At 39.5% G+C, this 18,738-nt stretch overlaps 2 protein-coding genes across 6 annotated transcripts in view; both read right to left on the bottom strand.

The window, feature by feature from the left end:
* LOC135627681 (uncharacterized) overlaps positions 1-11,517 on the bottom strand; it is a 40,912-nt gene extending 29,395 nt beyond the window's left edge. For 2 of the 3 annotated variants that reach the window (XM_065133847.1, XM_065133849.1), the window contains exons 1-12: positions 11,320-11,517; positions 11,073-11,246; positions 8,926-9,021; positions 6,938-7,007; positions 4,599-4,732; positions 2,291-2,431; positions 2,048-2,205; positions 1,769-1,937; positions 1,599-1,697; positions 1,251-1,328; positions 1,070-1,129; positions 809-966 (exon numbers count right to left, since the gene is read on the bottom strand). In XM_065133847.1, coding sequence (XP_064989919.1) covers positions 809-966; positions 1,070-1,129; positions 1,251-1,328; positions 1,599-1,697; positions 1,769-1,937; positions 2,048-2,205; positions 2,291-2,431; positions 4,599-4,732; positions 6,938-7,007; positions 8,926-9,021; positions 11,073-11,246; positions 11,320-11,439 — 1,457 coding nt within the window. In that variant the 5' untranslated portion in view covers positions 11,440-11,517. The remainder of the gene's footprint in view (positions 1-808; positions 967-1,069; positions 1,130-1,250; positions 1,329-1,598; positions 1,698-1,768; positions 1,938-2,047; positions 2,206-2,290; positions 2,432-4,598; positions 4,733-6,937; positions 7,008-8,925; positions 9,022-11,072; positions 11,247-11,319) is intronic. The other variant, XM_065133848.1, reaches the window with a different exon arrangement.
* A 3,410-nt stretch (positions 11,518-14,927) lies between these two features.
* On the bottom strand, positions 14,928-18,094 carry LOC135626196 (glucan endo-1,3-beta-glucosidase 10-like). Of its 3 annotated transcripts, XR_010492293.1 has the most exons (4): positions 16,768-18,094; positions 16,538-16,671; positions 15,436-15,601; positions 14,931-15,290 (listed from the first exon to the last, which is right to left on the bottom strand). XR_010492293.1 is itself a non-coding variant. In XM_065131330.1 (3 exons), the coding sequence occupies exons 1-2, from the start codon at positions 17,962-17,964 to the stop codon at positions 16,576-16,578; spliced, it is 1,293 nt and encodes a 430-aa protein (XP_064987402.1). In that variant the 5' UTR covers positions 17,965-18,094; the 3' UTR covers positions 14,928-15,601; positions 16,538-16,575. The 3 variants fall into 3 exon arrangements, 2 of the variants coding, with proteins under 2 accessions (XP_064987402.1, XP_064987403.1); XM_065131330.1 differs by having other exon boundaries at positions 14,928-15,601; XM_065131331.1 differs by lacking the exons at positions 14,931-15,290; positions 15,436-15,601 and having other exon boundaries at positions 16,433-16,671; positions 16,768-18,085.
* Between the last annotated feature and the right edge of the window lie 644 nt (positions 18,095-18,738).

Raw genomic sequence — 18,738 nt, 5'->3', positions numbered from 1 at the left:
CCAACTTCCATATAAAACTAATTAGGCTGATTCAACCAATGTTATCAATCCAGGCTGATTTTGATCCCAAATTCAAATGTGAATAATAGTGTTCATCCAGGGAAAAGAAAAAAATAACCATATAGATGAATTGAGGCACATTTCAGTGTCAAGTCTACTATAAATTTGAGATATTTGTCTCTCTCTAGAATAATATTGTCTCTTGCAGCCAAAGTGGCATAGTGTAGTATTGTTTCTTAATAACACAACCAAAGCTTTTACTTCTGTCTCATATCTTGAATATTTGTTTAACTTCTATGACAAAATAATAAAAACTTATTCTACATACAAATCCATGCATGAGCCACCTCTATGTTTTTAACAAACTTTTATTATCGTGTTGAACATGTTGAATCCGAACACTATTTCTGACACAATGGTTAGAAAAATCGGCTGATCATGACATGAGATCAACCAATCTGATCCACCCCCAATCTCTATTATAGTATTTTTATGATTTATATGCCTGAAAACTAATACTAACATAGTTGTTATTGTCTTAGTACTCTAATCTCTATATTTCTTTTACAATACAAGTGCAATCCTTTTTATTTTATATATTTTTGTATTTAATTTTTAAAATTCATTTCTGACAAATATGATCACCTATTTGGCTAATCTTGTTCAGATTGACACAACAATTCACAGCTTGACCTTGACCCAGAATTTTCAAGCCTTTAAAGCAAAACCATGACTAGAAAAAGGCTAGGATATAAGAATCACACGGGGGATAGATATAAACAGTAAAAGAAAAGAAAGGATCACGTACACACACTCTGCAGGCCAAGATCCTTCACAAACGGCAGACAACAAACGTACAAATTCAGTGATATGAATAGGGTACTCTTTCTCTAACATAAAAAGGATAGATCTAATTGGACCATCAACGAAACATTCCTTATCCCAAAACTGCAGGGCAAGTGATTCCTGAAAAATACAGGACAAACAATGTGCACAACTAAGTAAATGATAACATCTAAAGCTACAAAAAATCAGAAAAGCTGATGAACAAAATTTTATACGATCACACCTCCCCATGGTATATATGGTATAGGATGTCCAAAATTTTGATCAGAGTGTTGTCTTCTTTCTGGATAGAAAGTCCAGTGATTAGTATAATATATTGGCTATTCACTCAAATCTTGGAAAGAACAAGATATTCCACACCAAGGGAATTGAATGTTCGTCCTGTTTTGCACAAAATGTTATACCTGATGGGATAGCTCATAGGAGGCGATAAAAGCAGACAAGAATGTTCTCATGACACTTAAGAAACCAGAAACAGGACCCTGCAAAGAAAATAACTTAGATCACTTATGAAGTCCATATCAAGCACTAAAGAAACTTTAGTAAGTTTCGGACTATATGATTCAATTTACAGGTAACCAACAAATCCAGAAAATTAGTATAGACATATTCATTAAAAAATTGAAATGGCACTATGTTCTACCAGTAGCAATTTATTATAATCAATGCTAAGCAAAAACCAACAGTCTAGAGATAATGAACTATGACATAAATTCTACATTTTGACTGAAATACTTGCAATAAAAACTTACATCAGAATCTCTGAATGTGTCATTGCCAAGAATCTCAAGTATATAATCAAATGCTGCAACCTCAAATGCTTGGCGAACATAACTGACATGATCAATCTCCTAAAAAAAGTGTCAATGCACAAAACATTATAAAGGCTACTGCAGAAACTAGGAAATCTGATGGTATTTACCATTAGGGTACTACTATTGTGTGTCTCATGAAGGGATAACAATAGACTTAGAAAAACTGCCCAAGCAAGAAGCAGAGGCCCTGCTTCCACAGCCCCTAAGTCATAAAAACTTGACACTTGAGCATCCATCTCTTTGATGTCAATTACAGAAAATACAGAACCACCCTCCCTGATACAAGTGAAAATGTCAAACCAAGATACATAGGAACAGGTCAACAAAAAAGACAAATTGGCCTCAAAGAAATGAGAAAAGTGGAGTTCAACAGTTCTAGAAAGAACCTGAATGGAATCTGATCATGAACCATATGAAGTAGATTTTCTAGGTCCAGGGTTTCAACAAGTATAAGCACCATCTTAGCTCTCACATGAGCGAATGAATTTCTTGCTTCTGTTGAAACTGCTACTTTCCCTATATTAAGTGACCCACAAAGTACATCCTGCATTTTGTTGTAGCACATATTTATCACTGAAGTGGGTAAGTAAATTGAAATTTAAACTCTAGCACAGGAACCAATAATTTACCTTGAAAAGTGAGCACATAGTTTTCCATTGCTCAATCTTGCAACTACAAAAATTATCATAATAAGCAAGGAATAAAATGTCCATTAGTAGGTTTTCTTCAATCAATATCTCATCCACCCAAAGAATCTTGAGATCAACTTCCTACAAAGCAAATACCATGAGAAAAAGGCTGATTAAGTTAAAGCAAAACGACTAAAATATGAGAGTTCAAAATCAATAAAGTAGGACTCCGAGATCGCTGCCAAAAGAACAAAACAAATAATTGAAAATGAGACACCAACTAGTCTTCTTCCGAACTATAGCTAAAGTTGAATAATTCTCTCCCTTTTTTATATGTTGACACAGGAGTATTCCCATGCCTTGAATCAAGAGAATTCAAGGTATTCTTATTAATCTCTTAGCTTTCCAATGAACCAAGATTTAGGGACTCATTTCATATAAATTTCGAGATTAATGCTGAGACATTTATAAAGCACATTATTCTAAAGCCATTGGAAAGCTCTGTAAACGAAGGATATAGAGAATTTTAAATAATTCAATTTGAAGTTTCTAGAAAAAGTCATTTTCATTTTTCTCTACAAATGTCATGGTGGCAGTACCAATGATTAAAAAGCGTTAAGCGCCAAAAGGCGCTAAGGTCCAAAAACACCCAAGGCGCTAGGCGCTCGCCTAGGCATTCGCCCGAGCGAAACGAGGCGCTAAAATATAAAAATATATAATATAATTAATAAAAATAATTATTTAAAATTTTAAATAAAAATATGCTATTAAATTAAAAAAATCTAAGATACAAAATCATAATGTCACATTAACAAAAAGTTCCAAAATTCAAATACTATTATTAGTATACTGTTAACAGTATACAGAAGGAGAAGAAGGAAGAGGAGTGTAAGGGGGTGCTAACTGAGAAAAGAGGAAGCGGCAGCGGCAGCGGCAGCGGGAGTGTAAGGAGGCAGCGACAACGGGAGTGTAAGGAGGCAGCGGCAGCGGGAGCGGCGACAGCGGTAGTGGTGAGCAGCGACAGCGGGAGCGGGAACGGCGACAGCGGCAACGGCAGCAACGAGCGAGAGCGACAGCGGTAGCAGTAGCGAGCAGCAACAGCGGCGAGCAACGAGAGCGGGAGCGGCAGCGGCAACGAGCAGGGTTAGGGTTGGGCAGCGACAGCTGATATCAATTTTAGTTGGTTCGATTGAACCATCTAAAACACCGAAGACCGAACCAGACCTAAAATCCTGGTTCGGTCGCCTGGTTTAACCCAGGCGCTCGCCCAAAGCGCCCAGCGCCTGGGCTCGGGCGAGCGCCCAAGCGGCGCCTCTTTGAAGCGCACCGCCTGGAAGTGAAGCGAGGCACTCGGGCCTCGCTTCGCCTCGCCTCGCCCGAGCGCCTTTTTAAATCACTGGGCAGTACTACCAAGAATGAAAGAGAATTATCTAATTGAGTTTCTAGGTGATTTTTAGTTATTATATACGTTTTTATTTGTTTTACATTAATTTTGATATTGAGAATGGTAAGGAACTAATACTCACCCATGCTTGAAGAGTTACTCCAAGCCTCTGTATATATCGTGGCTTCTAAGCCTTAGTGATGACATATAGAGTGATTTGAATATTATTTTTATAGAGGTCTTGTCTTTCTCATACAACTTTTTATCTCCCTTGTAAATTCCTTACGAGTGGTGAGTTTCTAAGGCTTGTGTTGGTTAAACTCCTTTGAGTGGTGATATATGTATCTTTTGATCTTTTATGGGGTGGTGAGCTTATTTATCTTTTCCTTAACTCATTCCACTTTTTTCCTTTCCATCATGTCATCATATATTAAAATATAATACAAAATCTAAAAACATGAATTTGAAATGGCTACTAGAGAACAAAAAAAATGATTGAAAGTGAGACACCAACTTGAGTTCTTGCTCCCTTATGGTTGAAGTTAAATGATTCTTAGGTGTATAAAACATAATGTGCAACTCTATAACTTATTAGGGGAAGGGGAGTTGGAAAATGATTGAAGGTTAGTTAAGTCTTACTGCCCACCAAAACAAATGTACCCACGAAAATGCACATTTGCAATTTTCAAAATAGATCCTAAGCCATTTATACATAATGCAGTACTTAAAAATACTAGACAAGGCTTTAACTATTAAAACAGGAGTTTAATAGTTATTACGAAAGAAGTTTAAGATATAAGTCTAAATGTCACATGAAGCTAAACAATAAAATAGTTACACCTAAACAGAGTTTGAAGCAACCGATTCAATTAATATAGTATAACATACAACTAGATAGAGAAAAAAGGACTTGAATCAACATACAGTTTGATCAGAAAAAACAGATAAAAGGAGATCTTGGAAGATGGTCAGTAGCTTCCGTTCAAACCCATCATTGATTAACTGCAAAGCTATGCCCTTAAAAGCTTCTGTTGAAAGCAAACCATTGCCTGTGTGTACTGCACAAGAACACATCCTTCATTGGTGAAAATAGAGAACAATTAAATTAATGAAAGTAAGATATAGATATGTTAACTAGTGCATCATAAAAGAGTTATAACTTTCAACATTGAAACAATTTGTTTAGGCAGAAGACAGTGAACACATCAAAATATTTCCAACATCCCATTTCGAGGACTCACTGCAACAACTACAAATTGCAATTAGGAAAACAACACACAACACCAGTTTTCTAGCACTTCAAACACAAACGGGAATGTGATCATAGTTCACTTTGCATAGGCACATACTTTTGTCATTAATGTTGCTAGACGGAGTTTGTGTTGATGTTCAAGTATTCAATTGGATGTATTGTATAACCTACAAAATTTATTAAGCCATTAGGACTTGAGTTTAGAGAACTCTATAGGTTGCTTTATATGTTAACATTTTGAGAGTACAAACTTTTCAGAAAGGTAAGTTTTATCACATCATTTTTCTTTATACCTGTTTCCTAGTCTTATTAAGATAAGTCGATGAAATTTATAACTGCAAGACCATATAACCACTTGTAATTGGCCTTATAATTAATGTTCGTTAGAAAATGAATGGCTGGGTATCTTCACTCTCCCCAGCCCTCCTTCCCTCTCTAGTTGTTCTTTCTTCTCTAATATATTTACTTCTAATCTGTAACTTCTGTTGTTGATTGTTTCTTATTCAACAAGCAATTAATTTCTTTTTCATCTCTCTCACTCTCTATTTATTAATATAGCACTTTCTTAGTGATACATATTGTTTAGTTCTGATGTTTAGTTGTGATCTCCTGTACACAACAATTAACTGGTAGCCCAAAACTTATCGTATGCCTTCCTTGAAGTATAACAACAAATTGCCCCCTTAAATCATTAGCAATTAAAGTAAATTCAGTTCTGTTCTCTTTCAGTGTAAATTTAGCAATTACCACTTCCTTCAACTAGACCTCAGCATTCAGCTACTATGCTGGTTCCAGTTCCCAAAACACAGGAGCAAATATGAACTGCCCATCAGTATGCCCCAGAATCTTCACACCACATGCTACTGGAATTGTCTTATGGATAAGCTACACCTTGACCTGTCATGGAGAATTGCCTTCACACCATTGCTCTTATAGAGCAAGTTTTTATCACCCATAGCATGGGTGTTTGTTTGCCCGCACTGGTGCTGAGCATAGCCATTACACTTGTAGCGGAATTCAACAGATGGTAGCTTGTATCTCTTCAATCATACAACAGGAATGAAACCAATGGTTACTTTTCAGGTTTTAGATGTTTTTGAAATTCAGAAATTGGAAAGATAACTAAATGATTCATAGTTGCAATTCTATGTGACAGAGGGAATCTCCTATCTCACAAGAGAATCTCACTTGGAATCACACTTGCCAGACCAAAATACAATTGCCCCACACTTCATTCAATGTACTCAACAGCCATGCTCACACATAGAGTTGACAGCAAGTTTGGTACCAGTGAGATTCACCTTAATCCAAACCCAAATCCAACTTAAACACCTTTTTTCCTACCCAAACTTGCCCCAAAACTCAATCAAAGGCTTCCGGAACCTGATCTGACCTTTTACTTGTTGCCATCCCTCCCCTATATTAGCATTTACAATAGGTAGGGCACCAAAACCTGATGAAGTATTTAGGTACTCGAATCCAAACTTGGGTACCTACTTTATACCAAAACCTGTCCAAAATCCGATTGAAGTCAAGTTTACTCGAGTACCTGAAAATATCTGACCCACTATCAACCTTACTCATGCATGTTTCAGACATATGCATGCACACACCCATTTTCACACACACATCAAGAGCGCACATGCATGTTATGCAAACAAAAGAAGCATAGCATGCCTGAAGGGAAAAACATCGAACTTTGGTGAGTATCAATGGACCCAACTAGCATTATCTTAACTACAAGAAAGTTCCAATGGAGTCTGTAGAGATGAGGCATGTGTTCTTATTGCTTACTAAGCAGCTGATGAACCACCTTTCAGGATATGTCAAGTGCATACAGTGACAGACTGCAATATAGAATCTGATGATCTAACCAAGATTTTCTTCGACCAATATGGAGATTACAGTGACATACTGTAATATATAATCTGCTGACCAAACCAAAGTTTTCCTCAACCAATAAGGACATCAAACTTAGCAAGACAGAAAGACAGCATTATCATGAACTTACATGCATTCGCAAAGATCCGTCTGAGGCACTGCAACAAGCACTGTCGCTCAAGAAAATAGTTCAGCAATACCTTCAAAGACAAAGCAAGGTGAAGGTCAGCATTCAACAACAATAAATGGCAATTAATGCATCAAATATATTTCTACACCAGTGAACATGACTATGTATTGAATAATAACAGAAAAATATTGGCACTAAATGATGATATTAATGAACCCAACATCCATATGGGTACGTAATGTCCACTTATATACATTGCCATATCCAATGAGAACAAACTATCAATTGATGAAGGATAGCATGGAAGATTATTTCCTACAAAGCATCTGCAGTTGGTTTTGAGCCTTCATGGTTCATTCTACGATATACGAAAATATAAAAGGAAAGCCTAGTGAAAAGGCAACTGCCAATGCAGGGTTAAGAAAGGTCAATGGACAAAACTACACAGCCTTACCCTTACAAACAAAAAAGCTGCTTCCATGACTCAACACTTGTCATCTAGGTTAAAATAGAGAGACCTTAACATGATGCCAAGGCTGTAATGTTTGTCTCCATAAGAAAATGACTGCAACAAATGGATATATAATTTTATCGTGCAAATGATGTACATAGGAACATAACAAGAAGAAAGGTCTGTCGTACTGGACCGTACCGCCCGGTACGGGCAGTACGTACCGGTCCGACAGGCCAGCGGTACGCGACCGCCCTGTACCGTACCGAGCACTGTAGTACTGTAGCAGTGCTCGGTACACGTGAGTATACCGCTCGGTACACCTGGGTGTACCGAGCGGTATACCGTACCGTACCGGTACCGAGCCCGGGTCGAAACGCCGGTACGGTACGGTAAGGCGGACCTTGACAAGAAGTAGTCTAATACTGTTGTGGGTTTGACACAACTCTGACATAGCAAAGGACCACTACATAGGCAGATGGCTATTGTTCAAATCTTAACCATGGATTACAAATTATACCTTCGACTGTATCTAACAGCTCATTTTCAATGTAAAAAAGTTACTTCGTCTGTCTGCTGCAGCATTCTCAGTACTTTAGTAGTATAATATATGAAGTTATGAACTATGTACTGGATATCATGTGCTATGTAATATTGGCTATTATGCGAATTATGAATTTTATGGTGACAACAAGTGGAAGAGATGCAATGGTACCTTAAGGTTAGAATGTCAATAACAAGCAACATAGCGAATCAGGGACCAACAAATGATGGCACAAAACGGTGATGCTGGCTTGGGTGAAGCAAAGCAAACCAATACGGAAGCACATAAAAGGGACAGAGGAGACAGAGCTGCCAAGGATAGGAGGAGCAAAAGAAAAACAAAATGGACAGGTGAAAAATAAGGCAGGAAGAAGAGACAAGCACCTAACTCTCTCCATGTTTCCATAGATGTACAAGTGCATATCAAATTACGAGACCTAAAAACACCTCATGAAATAAGTTGTCAACTCTGCCTTTAGCCCTAAACCTCATTACCAACATTTCACCAATGGCATCCTGACCTTATGAGAAGCCTGAAATATGGATGAACTATGGCTTCTCATTGTTAAGGGTTAGTTTTATTTATGCAATGAACTTAGTTGAAGTATTTGTACACCCAGTTTGTAACATTTACAATAAATAAGCAGCAATTTAGATGTCACTCAGGAACCAATGGTATGCAAATAAAAAATTCATTTTTCACATGATGTTTCCAATTAAGAAAAAACCAAATTGTGAAAATTAAGACAAGACAACGAGAAAATGGGGACAAAAAATACATGGGACCCAAGCAAGAAACAAGAGAGAGTGAGGAATCCAAAATTGATATTACATACAAGATGAAGGCATGATCTAGCAATTTGATATAATTTAGAGAGAGAACAATATTACACACAAGATATAAAGTTAAATAAGACTGAGGAATCCAAAATTGCAACATTAAAAACTAAACAATATAGAACATAGGCATAGTAAATGAAAGAAAACCACTTACAGAATGCAGAAACTCTTTGTCTTCAACGTCAGCAACTAACTTACTAATCCTGTAGGCTCTATGGACAAGGATGTATGACTGCACCTCATTTAAGCACTAAAAAACCAATAAAATATTATTTCAGGACTCAAACATTCATTACGAAGAGGAAAAGCTCAGAATGCTTTAAAGATGAACAAATAAGTCGCATCATGTTTATGCACAAAAGTCATATATAAACCTCTTTATGCTTCCACAAAGTATGTGATATCAAAGGATCTTAGTTAGGTTCGTTTTTTTAGTTTCCTATCATGTGGGTCATAAATACCAACACTGAAATTACAGTTACAACAGGTCAACAGCATAGAAATCCAGTTTAAAGACTGAGACACATATCATAAATTTCAAATTACGAAGCATAGATATAAAATTGCCATGCCAAGTTAACCATTTGAAAGTTCAAAGAAATAAGTGCCACAGCAGACTTGGAAATACATGATTCACTAATGTTATAAGACATATAGTATCAGGGTCCAAGTTGACCACCATAAAATCCATAGAAAACCAGTTTGTGCCTCCACGAACATAACTAAGGTTTATCTAATGAACAACACCATAAGATGATGGCAGTAATAATAATAAACATATCAGACTCAAAACTGCAATTTTCAAGGATGAGCATGACTACAATACTTCATTGGCATGAATATACAGATGAAAATGCTGCACATGTTTTAACTATCATGCTTGTTTCACTACAATAACAGGCCCTTAGTCCCAAATGTTCAGGTAAAATCTTCAATGAAGAAGATATGCCATCTCACTGATGGACTAGCCCAAGCAAAATGCAGAAACTGCCCTAGGACTTATTCACATGCAGGAATCATATGCACAGAAACACATCCCAATCATCATGTGATTGGGCAGCCCATGGATGCCTTGGTGGATCCAGTCACCCCAGAATGACTCCCAATGGGTAATTTCAACAGTATTGTTTCATCCCCACTTGTCAAAGGAAGTACATGATACATATGATGACATCTAGAGTTTTGAAGGAAAACATATGGAAGCTATGAATGGATACAACATTTTGAAATTCCAGCTAACCTGTTGATATCTGTTTTGTTATTCTTCTTCATTAGAACAAAGTCAAGTTCACAACTCTATCAAAGGGAGATAACCCAGAAATCAGCAACACTATAATTTCTGTGTTTTCTCAAATGTCATCGTTTCTATCTGTTATATATTTGTTGTTCCTATATCTCTTCTTCTTCCAATTGAGACATTATCAGTTTACCTCTAAAGTGTTTATCAAGTGCCATCCAGAAAAGGATGGCCTCAGGGCATCCAAAACAACAATACCTTTTTTTTAGATCACTCAACAGTTGCATAAGACGACTCTTCTATACCATATGACAGAACACAAACATGTTCAACTACTCCAGATCACAAGGAATACTGCAAGATGTAGAATAAAAACTAACAACCTAAAGATGGCGAAGATGCAGCAAAACACTCCATTGGAATTTGATCAATATGAATATTGTAGAAAGGATTTGAAAGTAAAAACAAGACAAGCCATTCTTGTTGAATTGAAAAGAAAATGGCTGATCCAGTACCATAATTGTCTACATTGCATGCCTATGATAAAAGATCAGATAAAAACAAGAAGATTGATTCAAAGTTGCGAAGACTTCGTACTCAGGCAATCAACAGTCAGGCAAACATTTTGGCTTAAGATGCCTAACTAGATTGTTAAGAAATTAACAAATTAGTAAAGAAGACAACTGCTTGATTAGTACCATATATGGTTCCTGTTCAGTGGGATACAGTTATTCAACATTGAAAATTTTTGACATTTACCCCGAGTAACTTGACAGCATAATGAGATGCAAAGAGGTATTCCAAAGACCAAAGCCCCAATCAGGCCATGATAAACTAAACATTTCTAAGATGGAAAAATCACTACATAACCTGTGATCTGTATGGCAGCATGGTAGCAAATTTAGGCGACAATTCAGATGTATAAACAATAGAACTGCTTATGTAATTGGCCACACATTTTTAAATAAAAAGATTGTGTCAATCAAGTTTAACATACACAAGATACGATGCTAACGCAATTGACTGAGTGAAACATCAGGGAAGGGAGAAAAGATAGGAGATACCATGAGTTCGCTAAATCGAAGAGCAGCATTTTTTAGCTCAGGCTTCACTAAAATTCGATGTGATCCAACTGCTATTTCACGAGAATCTAGCGCAAGCCTCGATGTCTGATCCGGAGGTTTGAACAGCGTAACCGAGTTCAAGAACCCGGCGTGGTTTCGCCTGAGTTTCTCCGCCTGGAAGAACCGATGATCAGCCGTCCCTTCCAAAAGAAACAGCAGAGCGAAAGAGGGGGTGGGCTGTTGATACCAGGTGATCCGGGAGCTTCTCGGAGGGAGGAACCTTGTCGAGCTCGTCGAAGAGGGCGACGAAGGAGTCCCACCAAAGAGACTCGTCCACGGGCTTCGCGGCTGGCGCTGCGTTCGCCATCGCCGAGAGCAAGGCGGGGTGCGTCTGCTCGGAGCTTCCTCGTTTTCCCGTTAAACCACCTTATTTCTAAACCCTAGCTCCGGAAGCGCAAACATCCGACCCCCCACATTTTCGAAAGGGGTTTTATATGGGGACAAGCTTTACCGCCTGACAATTATTTTTTTATTTTTTGTTTTTCCTATTTTGTTCCTTTAGTATTATCCTACAGACCGTACAGTCGTCTTCTCCATTCACAAATTTTATTACGATATAACGCAAAAATTGTCCATATTTTATTTTATTTTTTGATCGAATCTTTCCTGTAGAAAATCCTTCCGTTTGTAAAATTACCAAAATGCTTTTACTATCAAAAAAAGTTTTCCTGTCCAACGAATTTGAGTCTCATGTTGAATTTGAATTCATCATTATTCTTCGATAAACTCTATTTTTGTTCAGTAACACACTATAACTACATACTATCCTTCTTTATATCGAACCTAGTGTAAACAACCTTAAGCCGTGGTCTTGGGGTCGACACGACTGAGTTCAGGTCCGAATGATGGGGATCTTCTCGATACGGCTTTCGAGTCTACCGAGGTGGTCGGGACGGTGTCGTTGTCTCCTCTGAGCAAGAACTCTTTGCATTCACGTCTCGCGGGGACCTTCGGCTTCGCCCCTGCACAAAGGTCGGGTCGGGGTGCTCAACCCGACCCCTCTGACGATTAAGTTAGTTGATGTCAAGGGGGATTCAGATAAAGAAGTATTTTGTGTGCCTGTTTGTCTTCCTCACGTTCAGAATACGAGGGTATTTATATGGAAGCTTACTGTTTCCTGATGTGCCCACTTGCAGGGGGCAGGTTGGTAGCGTCTGACATTGGTATTGACGTTGCGTGAAAAACCGAGCCTGAGCAGGCGTTAATACGCCTCGGCTGACATTCTGGTTCGTTTGACCATGTGCTGTCGCGTCGATCGAGGCGTGAGACGCCATCTGACGTCAATCGAGTCTTATCATAATTACTAACCTGATCAAAACCATATTAAATCTTCCTAATTTTCATCCAAAACTACTCAAACTGGGTTTATGGAATCCAAAAATTTATAATAAAATTAATCACTAAGGTTGGTGGAAATTTTAATTAATTAAAAGTTGATTAAATATTTTTAAATATACTTGTAGTATCTCGATTCAATAACCAATAATAATATAATAATTTATAAATTATTATATTCTATCTAACTCCCCTACAATACGAGTAGCCAATCTTTCGAACAACTAACAGATATACACTCGTTTCATTTGAATTTCTACATTCTCTTTTCTGCAAGTTCTTATTTAAAATTTCTAAACTATCAATGATCGATACTAATGACCATTGCAATATATAATTGCTTTGACAAAATAATATATATGCAAATACATATAGCATATAGAATTCATAGTTTGCCATACCGAATCGTACGGCCCGATACGGGTGGTATGTACCGGTCCGACAAGCTAACGATACGCGGATCATCCGATATTGGTCCGACTGTAACAGTACGCTACAGCAGTACGGTGCATTGTTGCAATGGCTGTAGCACTGCAACAGTTACTTTTGCAGTGCAATGTTATAGTAATAGTACAGTACAACGGTACACTGTAGCAGTGCTACAGTGCTCGATGCACCTGAGTGTACCGCTCAGTACACCTGGGAGTACCGCTCGATACACCGTACCGTACTGATACCGAGTCCAGATCGAAAATACCGATACGATACGTTATTGCGAACCTTGATAGAATCTATCACTGTTTCTCATCTTTAAATAGATGTAATTGTATCATCCGCTTTTCTAAATCCCTACAAGTTGATCCTTGGAATACAAAATACTTTATTGTGAGATACCTACGAGTTCCATATACTCTCAAATCAATGACTTCTCCGGTACGTGATAGATTAAGAAAATGATAATTTGATTTCATTCACTAGAAACTTATTGTTTTCAAACTATCATTCTATAATTGCTGATATTAGTTCATGAGATACAAATAAAATACTCCTTATAATATCGAAATGATACTGCCTTGATCATAATAAGACCAAGTTTGCTTGGCGTTAATTAGTAGGAATTTTAAGAAAGTGAAAAAAATGATCCACAAAACTTCATCCAGTAACCATCCATTCAGAAGGGCTTTTGGAAATATATTTTTGTTCCATGGTTGCCAATAATTGGAATTGCAAAGATGAAATTAAAAAAACATCTATGATAATTTAAAGGAAACTAATTATAAGAGAATGTAAAATAAACCTATGCTTAAATCAACAGTGTTACGATTGGCTTTGGAAGTTCTACGTGTATATTAAGTACTTACTGACATGATTAATTACTGTTTAAAGCTAAAAAGCATATTAGAGTTCATCATTCAACGAAAAATCTATAAATTAATAAGCATTGTTCAATTCAACCAAGGAGAATTTATCAAAAATTAATTCTATAAAACAAGAAGAAAAAAGAAAATAGCATATTGTTCAAATATTGAAAAGAAAATCAAAAGTAGTATCTAAATTTAAAAAAATATTAAAAAATTCAAATGATTTAAACAAATTATGATACTCCAATTTGAAGTGGGCAATGGTTATGATTGACTTATATGGATCTGATGGGTGTATTATAATAATTTTAATTTAAATATTTTGATTAGTGGTTTGAGATCAAAAATAGGGTTATTGACTAGTTAACTCATTAGACTTGAGTTGTGACATTTGATATCAGAACCAATCTAGCATTTGGGTATAGTATTATGGCTCGAATAGAAAAGGCCAGCTTATGTTGTAACACAACTCCTAACTTCTGATATACTATTTTTGGTCTAAACCCAAAAATAATGTATCATATATCAAGACTTATATTTTGTACACAATTTTTACCATACGTTATTTACTTATTAGAAGGTTAAATATCAAACAAAAAAAATAAATTCATCTTAATTAAGTAAAAATAAAAAAATGACACACCATTCATATATTGAAAAAATTAGAAAAATATCAAAAAAAAAATTACTAAACATGCTGATATATATTTATCTAGGTCCAATTCAAAACTTTCATGAAAATGTCAAATGATTTGGATCACTCCTAATATGCGAGACACAATATTTGATCTAACCCCAAAAATAATGTATCATATACCATGACTTATGTTTCCTATATCAAATTTTTACCCTAGTTTATTACCTATTTAGAAGGTAAAATGCTAGAAAATATTATATAAATCCATCTTAATTCAGTGAAAATAGAAAAAAAGAGAGGAGAAAAAAAAAACATACTCTTCATATGCTGAAAATTTTTAAAAACTATCTAAATAAATCCACTAATTTAAAAAATTAAGATAGAAGTTCATATTGGGTATAATGCAATGCAATGCAATGCTTTCACTTAACTTTCAAATGATTTGGAGTAGTATTTCACCATGTTAGTGAGTAGTTACAATTGATCAAGTTTTTTTTACCAAGTTACTCGTGGTCACTATTTTATAGCAGTCAACAACAAACAGTATCCTTGGGTCAACGTTTCAATGGTTCTTAACCACACCCCTAAATCTAATCAGTTCATAATGGTCAAACCTGATGTCCACAACCCATACTGTTTGACCACAGTACAACACACTACCAATATTAGATGTCACTATACATCCGTCGGGGGTAAACAACTTTGAATCGTGACCTCGGGGCTGATGCAATTCGATTCGGATCCGGATGATGGGGGATCTCCCTAGGGCGTTCCTCGAGATCGCTGAGGTAGTCGCTCATGGTGGTTCGATCGGGACGGGGTCGTCGTTTCCTCCGGGCAAGAACTCCTCACTTGCACGTCCGGTGGGGACCTTCGGCTTCGCATCTACATAAAGGTCGGGTCAGGGTGCTCGACCCGACCCCTCCGACGATCAAATCAGATGATGTGAAGGGGGTTTCAGATGAAGAAGTCTTTCTGTGTCCTCCCCCCTCTTCGTTCAGAATACGAGGGTATTTATAGGGAAGCTTACCGTTTCTTGATGTGCCCGTTTGCTGGGGCAGGCCCGTACTCCTAGTAGCGTCCGACATTGGTGTTGACGTGGACGACCGGGCTTGAACATGGCGTTAATGCGTCTTGGCCGACGTTTGGTCCGTTTGACCAGGTGCTGTCGAGTCGACCGAGGCGTGAGGCGTCATCTGACGTCAACCGAGTCTTATCATAAGTACTATCATCATCAACATCATATAAAAGGCATCTTAAACTTTACAAAACTACAAATGACAAAGATATATATATATTTACAGAAGAATGCTCAAAATATTTGACTCGACAAAGATATATATATATATATATGTATTTACAGAAGAATGCTCAAGATATATATATATATATTTACAGATGACAAAGGTAGCTTCACAATGGCCAGAACACTAAACATCAATACAAATGAGCAACAAGTATCCTAATGTTAATCCTAGAAATTTGTTTCTAGGGTGACTAAAAATTTATTTGTAGAAACGAAGATATGCCGGACAGAACTCTAGAAGCTCATGGCAGTGTAGATGACGATGGAAATGAAAAGAATCCTTAGTGGTTCGGTGGTTATGAAATAGAAGAAAGGTCAATGACTACGATCGTATACGAAAAAGTTCGAAAATGAAAGATAGAACGTACAATATAGGTCAGGTCATGTTGATTGAGATGTACTTAAAAGAATCGATTCAAGTTAAATTGATTTTTTTCTCTAATTTAATCATATGTAAATCCAATCGGTTCTATAAGAATAATATTATCTTCCTAAAAAATATGGATATTTTTCAAAATAGAAATGCTTTAAATAGCCCAAAAAACAATGATTTACAAGATGAAAATTGCCCTTTACAACTAAAAAGACAGACCTTCGATTTTAGAAAATATAGAGACCGTTTCAAAGGTACATCCCTGATATTAAAAAATATTATTTAATCTAAAATTAGTAGAAGACGAAGCAAATGAGAGAAAACAAAAACTAGAATCAATTAAAAGAATGAAGGAGAAAAAAGATGAAGACTTTGGATCAAACAGCTTTCCAACACATTGGACTACGGAAGATGATGCCAATTGTCCTAAGCTAAGTCAATTACAGATCCCACCGAAGCTTATTGAAACAATGGTTGCTTTCTTCCGCGTCTCAGCTGTCAAAGCCACCCAAAGAAGGCAGATGCAAGATAATAGCTGCGACCGCCGCCGCCGCCGCCGCCACTGAAGCCTTCGTCCTCCATTGTTGCTGCGCCCACGGCACGATTTATAAAGCAGCTTTAGAATACGAGAGCCCAGTAAATAAAGGGATTCACGCTGATATGCTGTTAGCGGAGTAACTTACCGCTGCGGAGGAGATGCCGAAGTAGCCCGAGGAGGACGCGCCGTCGGGCTCGCCTTCGTAGCCTCCGTCGCCTCCGCCGCTTTCGCTGCCTCCGCCCGAGGTGGTGTCGTCCTCCGGCGGCATCTTGATGTCGAGATGGTAGGCGGGTGTGCCGTCGGCCTTGAAGAGCCCGAAATTCCTCTCCGATGTCCGCCCCTCCTTCTGGTTCTCATTGAAGAGAGCGAAGATGTACGCCCGGAGGGGCGTCCCGGGCACCAGCGGTGTCCCCTTCTTCTCGCACACCAATCGGATCAGGTTACTGTTGTACCTGCCGGCGTTCTCCGGCGTGGCCCCGATCTCGTCCGGGTCACCTGCCGACGGCCACCCTGTTTCCGATACTGTCACCTCAACCCGCTTCCCGGCGTCGCCACCGGCCGCGGCAATGGCGTGGTAGGCGGCGTCGACCTGCGCGTGGAGCAAGTTGGCGTAGCGGAGGCCGGACCCGGGGTCGGTGATGCTGGCGGCGCTGGGGTCGAGGAGGGCGTACTCGAGCGCTATCCGGGAGGGGTCCCGCTGGTAAGCGAAGTATGGGTACGCGTTGGCGAAGAACGGGGAGCCGGTGCGGGCGTGGAAGGCGATGAGGGGGCAGATGTAGGGGAGGAGTTCGCGGCGGAACACGGCGGCGGAGGGCGGGTAGGATGGCGTGGCGAGCACGGCCAGGGAGTGTGCGGTGGTCACGGCGACGACGCCGTCGAGGCCGAGGGTGGCGAGGGCGGAGTGGAGCGCCTCCATGGCGGGGACGAGGCAGCGGGCGAGGGCGAAGCCGGTATCGTGGGCATTGGTGAGCACCTCGTTGCCGACGGTAACGGCCGCGATCTTGGTAGCAGGGAGGTAGGCCTGGATGTTAGCGCGGGCCCAGGCAAGGGCCTCGTCGGGGTCGGCGGCCATCGCGGGAAGGTAGCTGTCGGGGAGGCCGACGACGAGCTCGATGCCGGTGTTAGCAAAGGCGTGGAGAACGGCGGGGTCGGCATCAAAGATGCGGACGCGGCCGATGCCGTTGGATGTGATGAGGCGGGGGACGGCCTCGGGAGGAGGGAGGTCGTCGCCGAGACGCCCGTAATTGACGCCCACAAAGGAGGCGGAGGTGGCGGAGGCGGGGAGGGTTAACCACGCGAGGGCGAGGAGCAAGGCGAGAAGAGTGAGGGCGGCCAATGCCATCGTCGAGTATCGCCCGCGGCAGTCCCCCGCGGTGATGGTAGCAGCAGTGATGGTAGAGGTGGTCGTAAAGCTCACATTTATCCCACGAGGGATGGAGGAGGGGATAGGAGAGCGTTGAACAACATGCGTCGAGTTGGGGACCAGAGTGTGGGGGAAGGGAGGGGGACTTGCGAGCTGTCGCTTTGTCCGAGACGACGGAGGAGAGCGGAGGAGATAGGGTCAAGGGCGATGAGCGGAGGGAAGAGGCGAGACGAGAGAACGACGCACAGGATGAATCCAGGAACGAAGCGTATTGGATCACGAAAACTCCCGACACGAAACGACCGAATCACCCCGTCGAGCTTCCCGGGTGACGTGTCTCTGGACGCGCATGAACAGACATAATCACGTCTGTCAAAGAAAACATGACCGGGAAAAGTCTACGGGGTGATTCGACCAGTGGACGAAAGATGTATTTTGTTCTAAATAATAATATATTTCACTTTACAGGACACGCCCATGTGGGTGACACGAAGAAGGGGAAGCTTCCCATTCAATTATTATCTTGTACACTTTTGTCCCATGATTTTTTGCATGGCTTTAGAAGTTAGGCGGGCATCTCATCCCCAAACGCTAGTTGGGGGGTCGCGACGGCGATGCCGGGGACGGTGGATGCAACGTCCCATTGTCGGAAACACCGGTCACTAATCTTATTATAAATACTCGTTTGATGTTTGTGTAAATATTGGGAAAAGAGAAGAGAAAGGATGCAATAGCACGCACGCACAATTGGCA

The sequence above is a fragment of the Musa acuminata genome, chromosome BXJ2-11, assembly GCF_036884655.1.
Source record: "Musa acuminata AAA Group cultivar baxijiao chromosome BXJ2-11, Cavendish_Baxijiao_AAA, whole genome shotgun sequence".
NCBI lineage: Eukaryota > Viridiplantae > Streptophyta > Magnoliopsida > Zingiberales > Musaceae > Musa > Musa acuminata.
Note: the sequence above shows the minus strand (reverse complement) of the source record. Positions and strands in the feature narration are given on the sequence as shown.

Coding starts and splice junctions, on each gene's coding strand:
- LOC135626196 (XM_065131330.1), bottom strand. CDS start 17,964: ATGGCATTGGCCGCCCTCACTCTTCTCGCCTTGCTCCTCGCCCTCGCG. Junction 16,672..16,767: donor TCGGCATCTCCTCCGCAGCG/GTAAGTTACTCC, acceptor CCGTGGGCGCAG/CAACAATGGAGGACGAAGGC.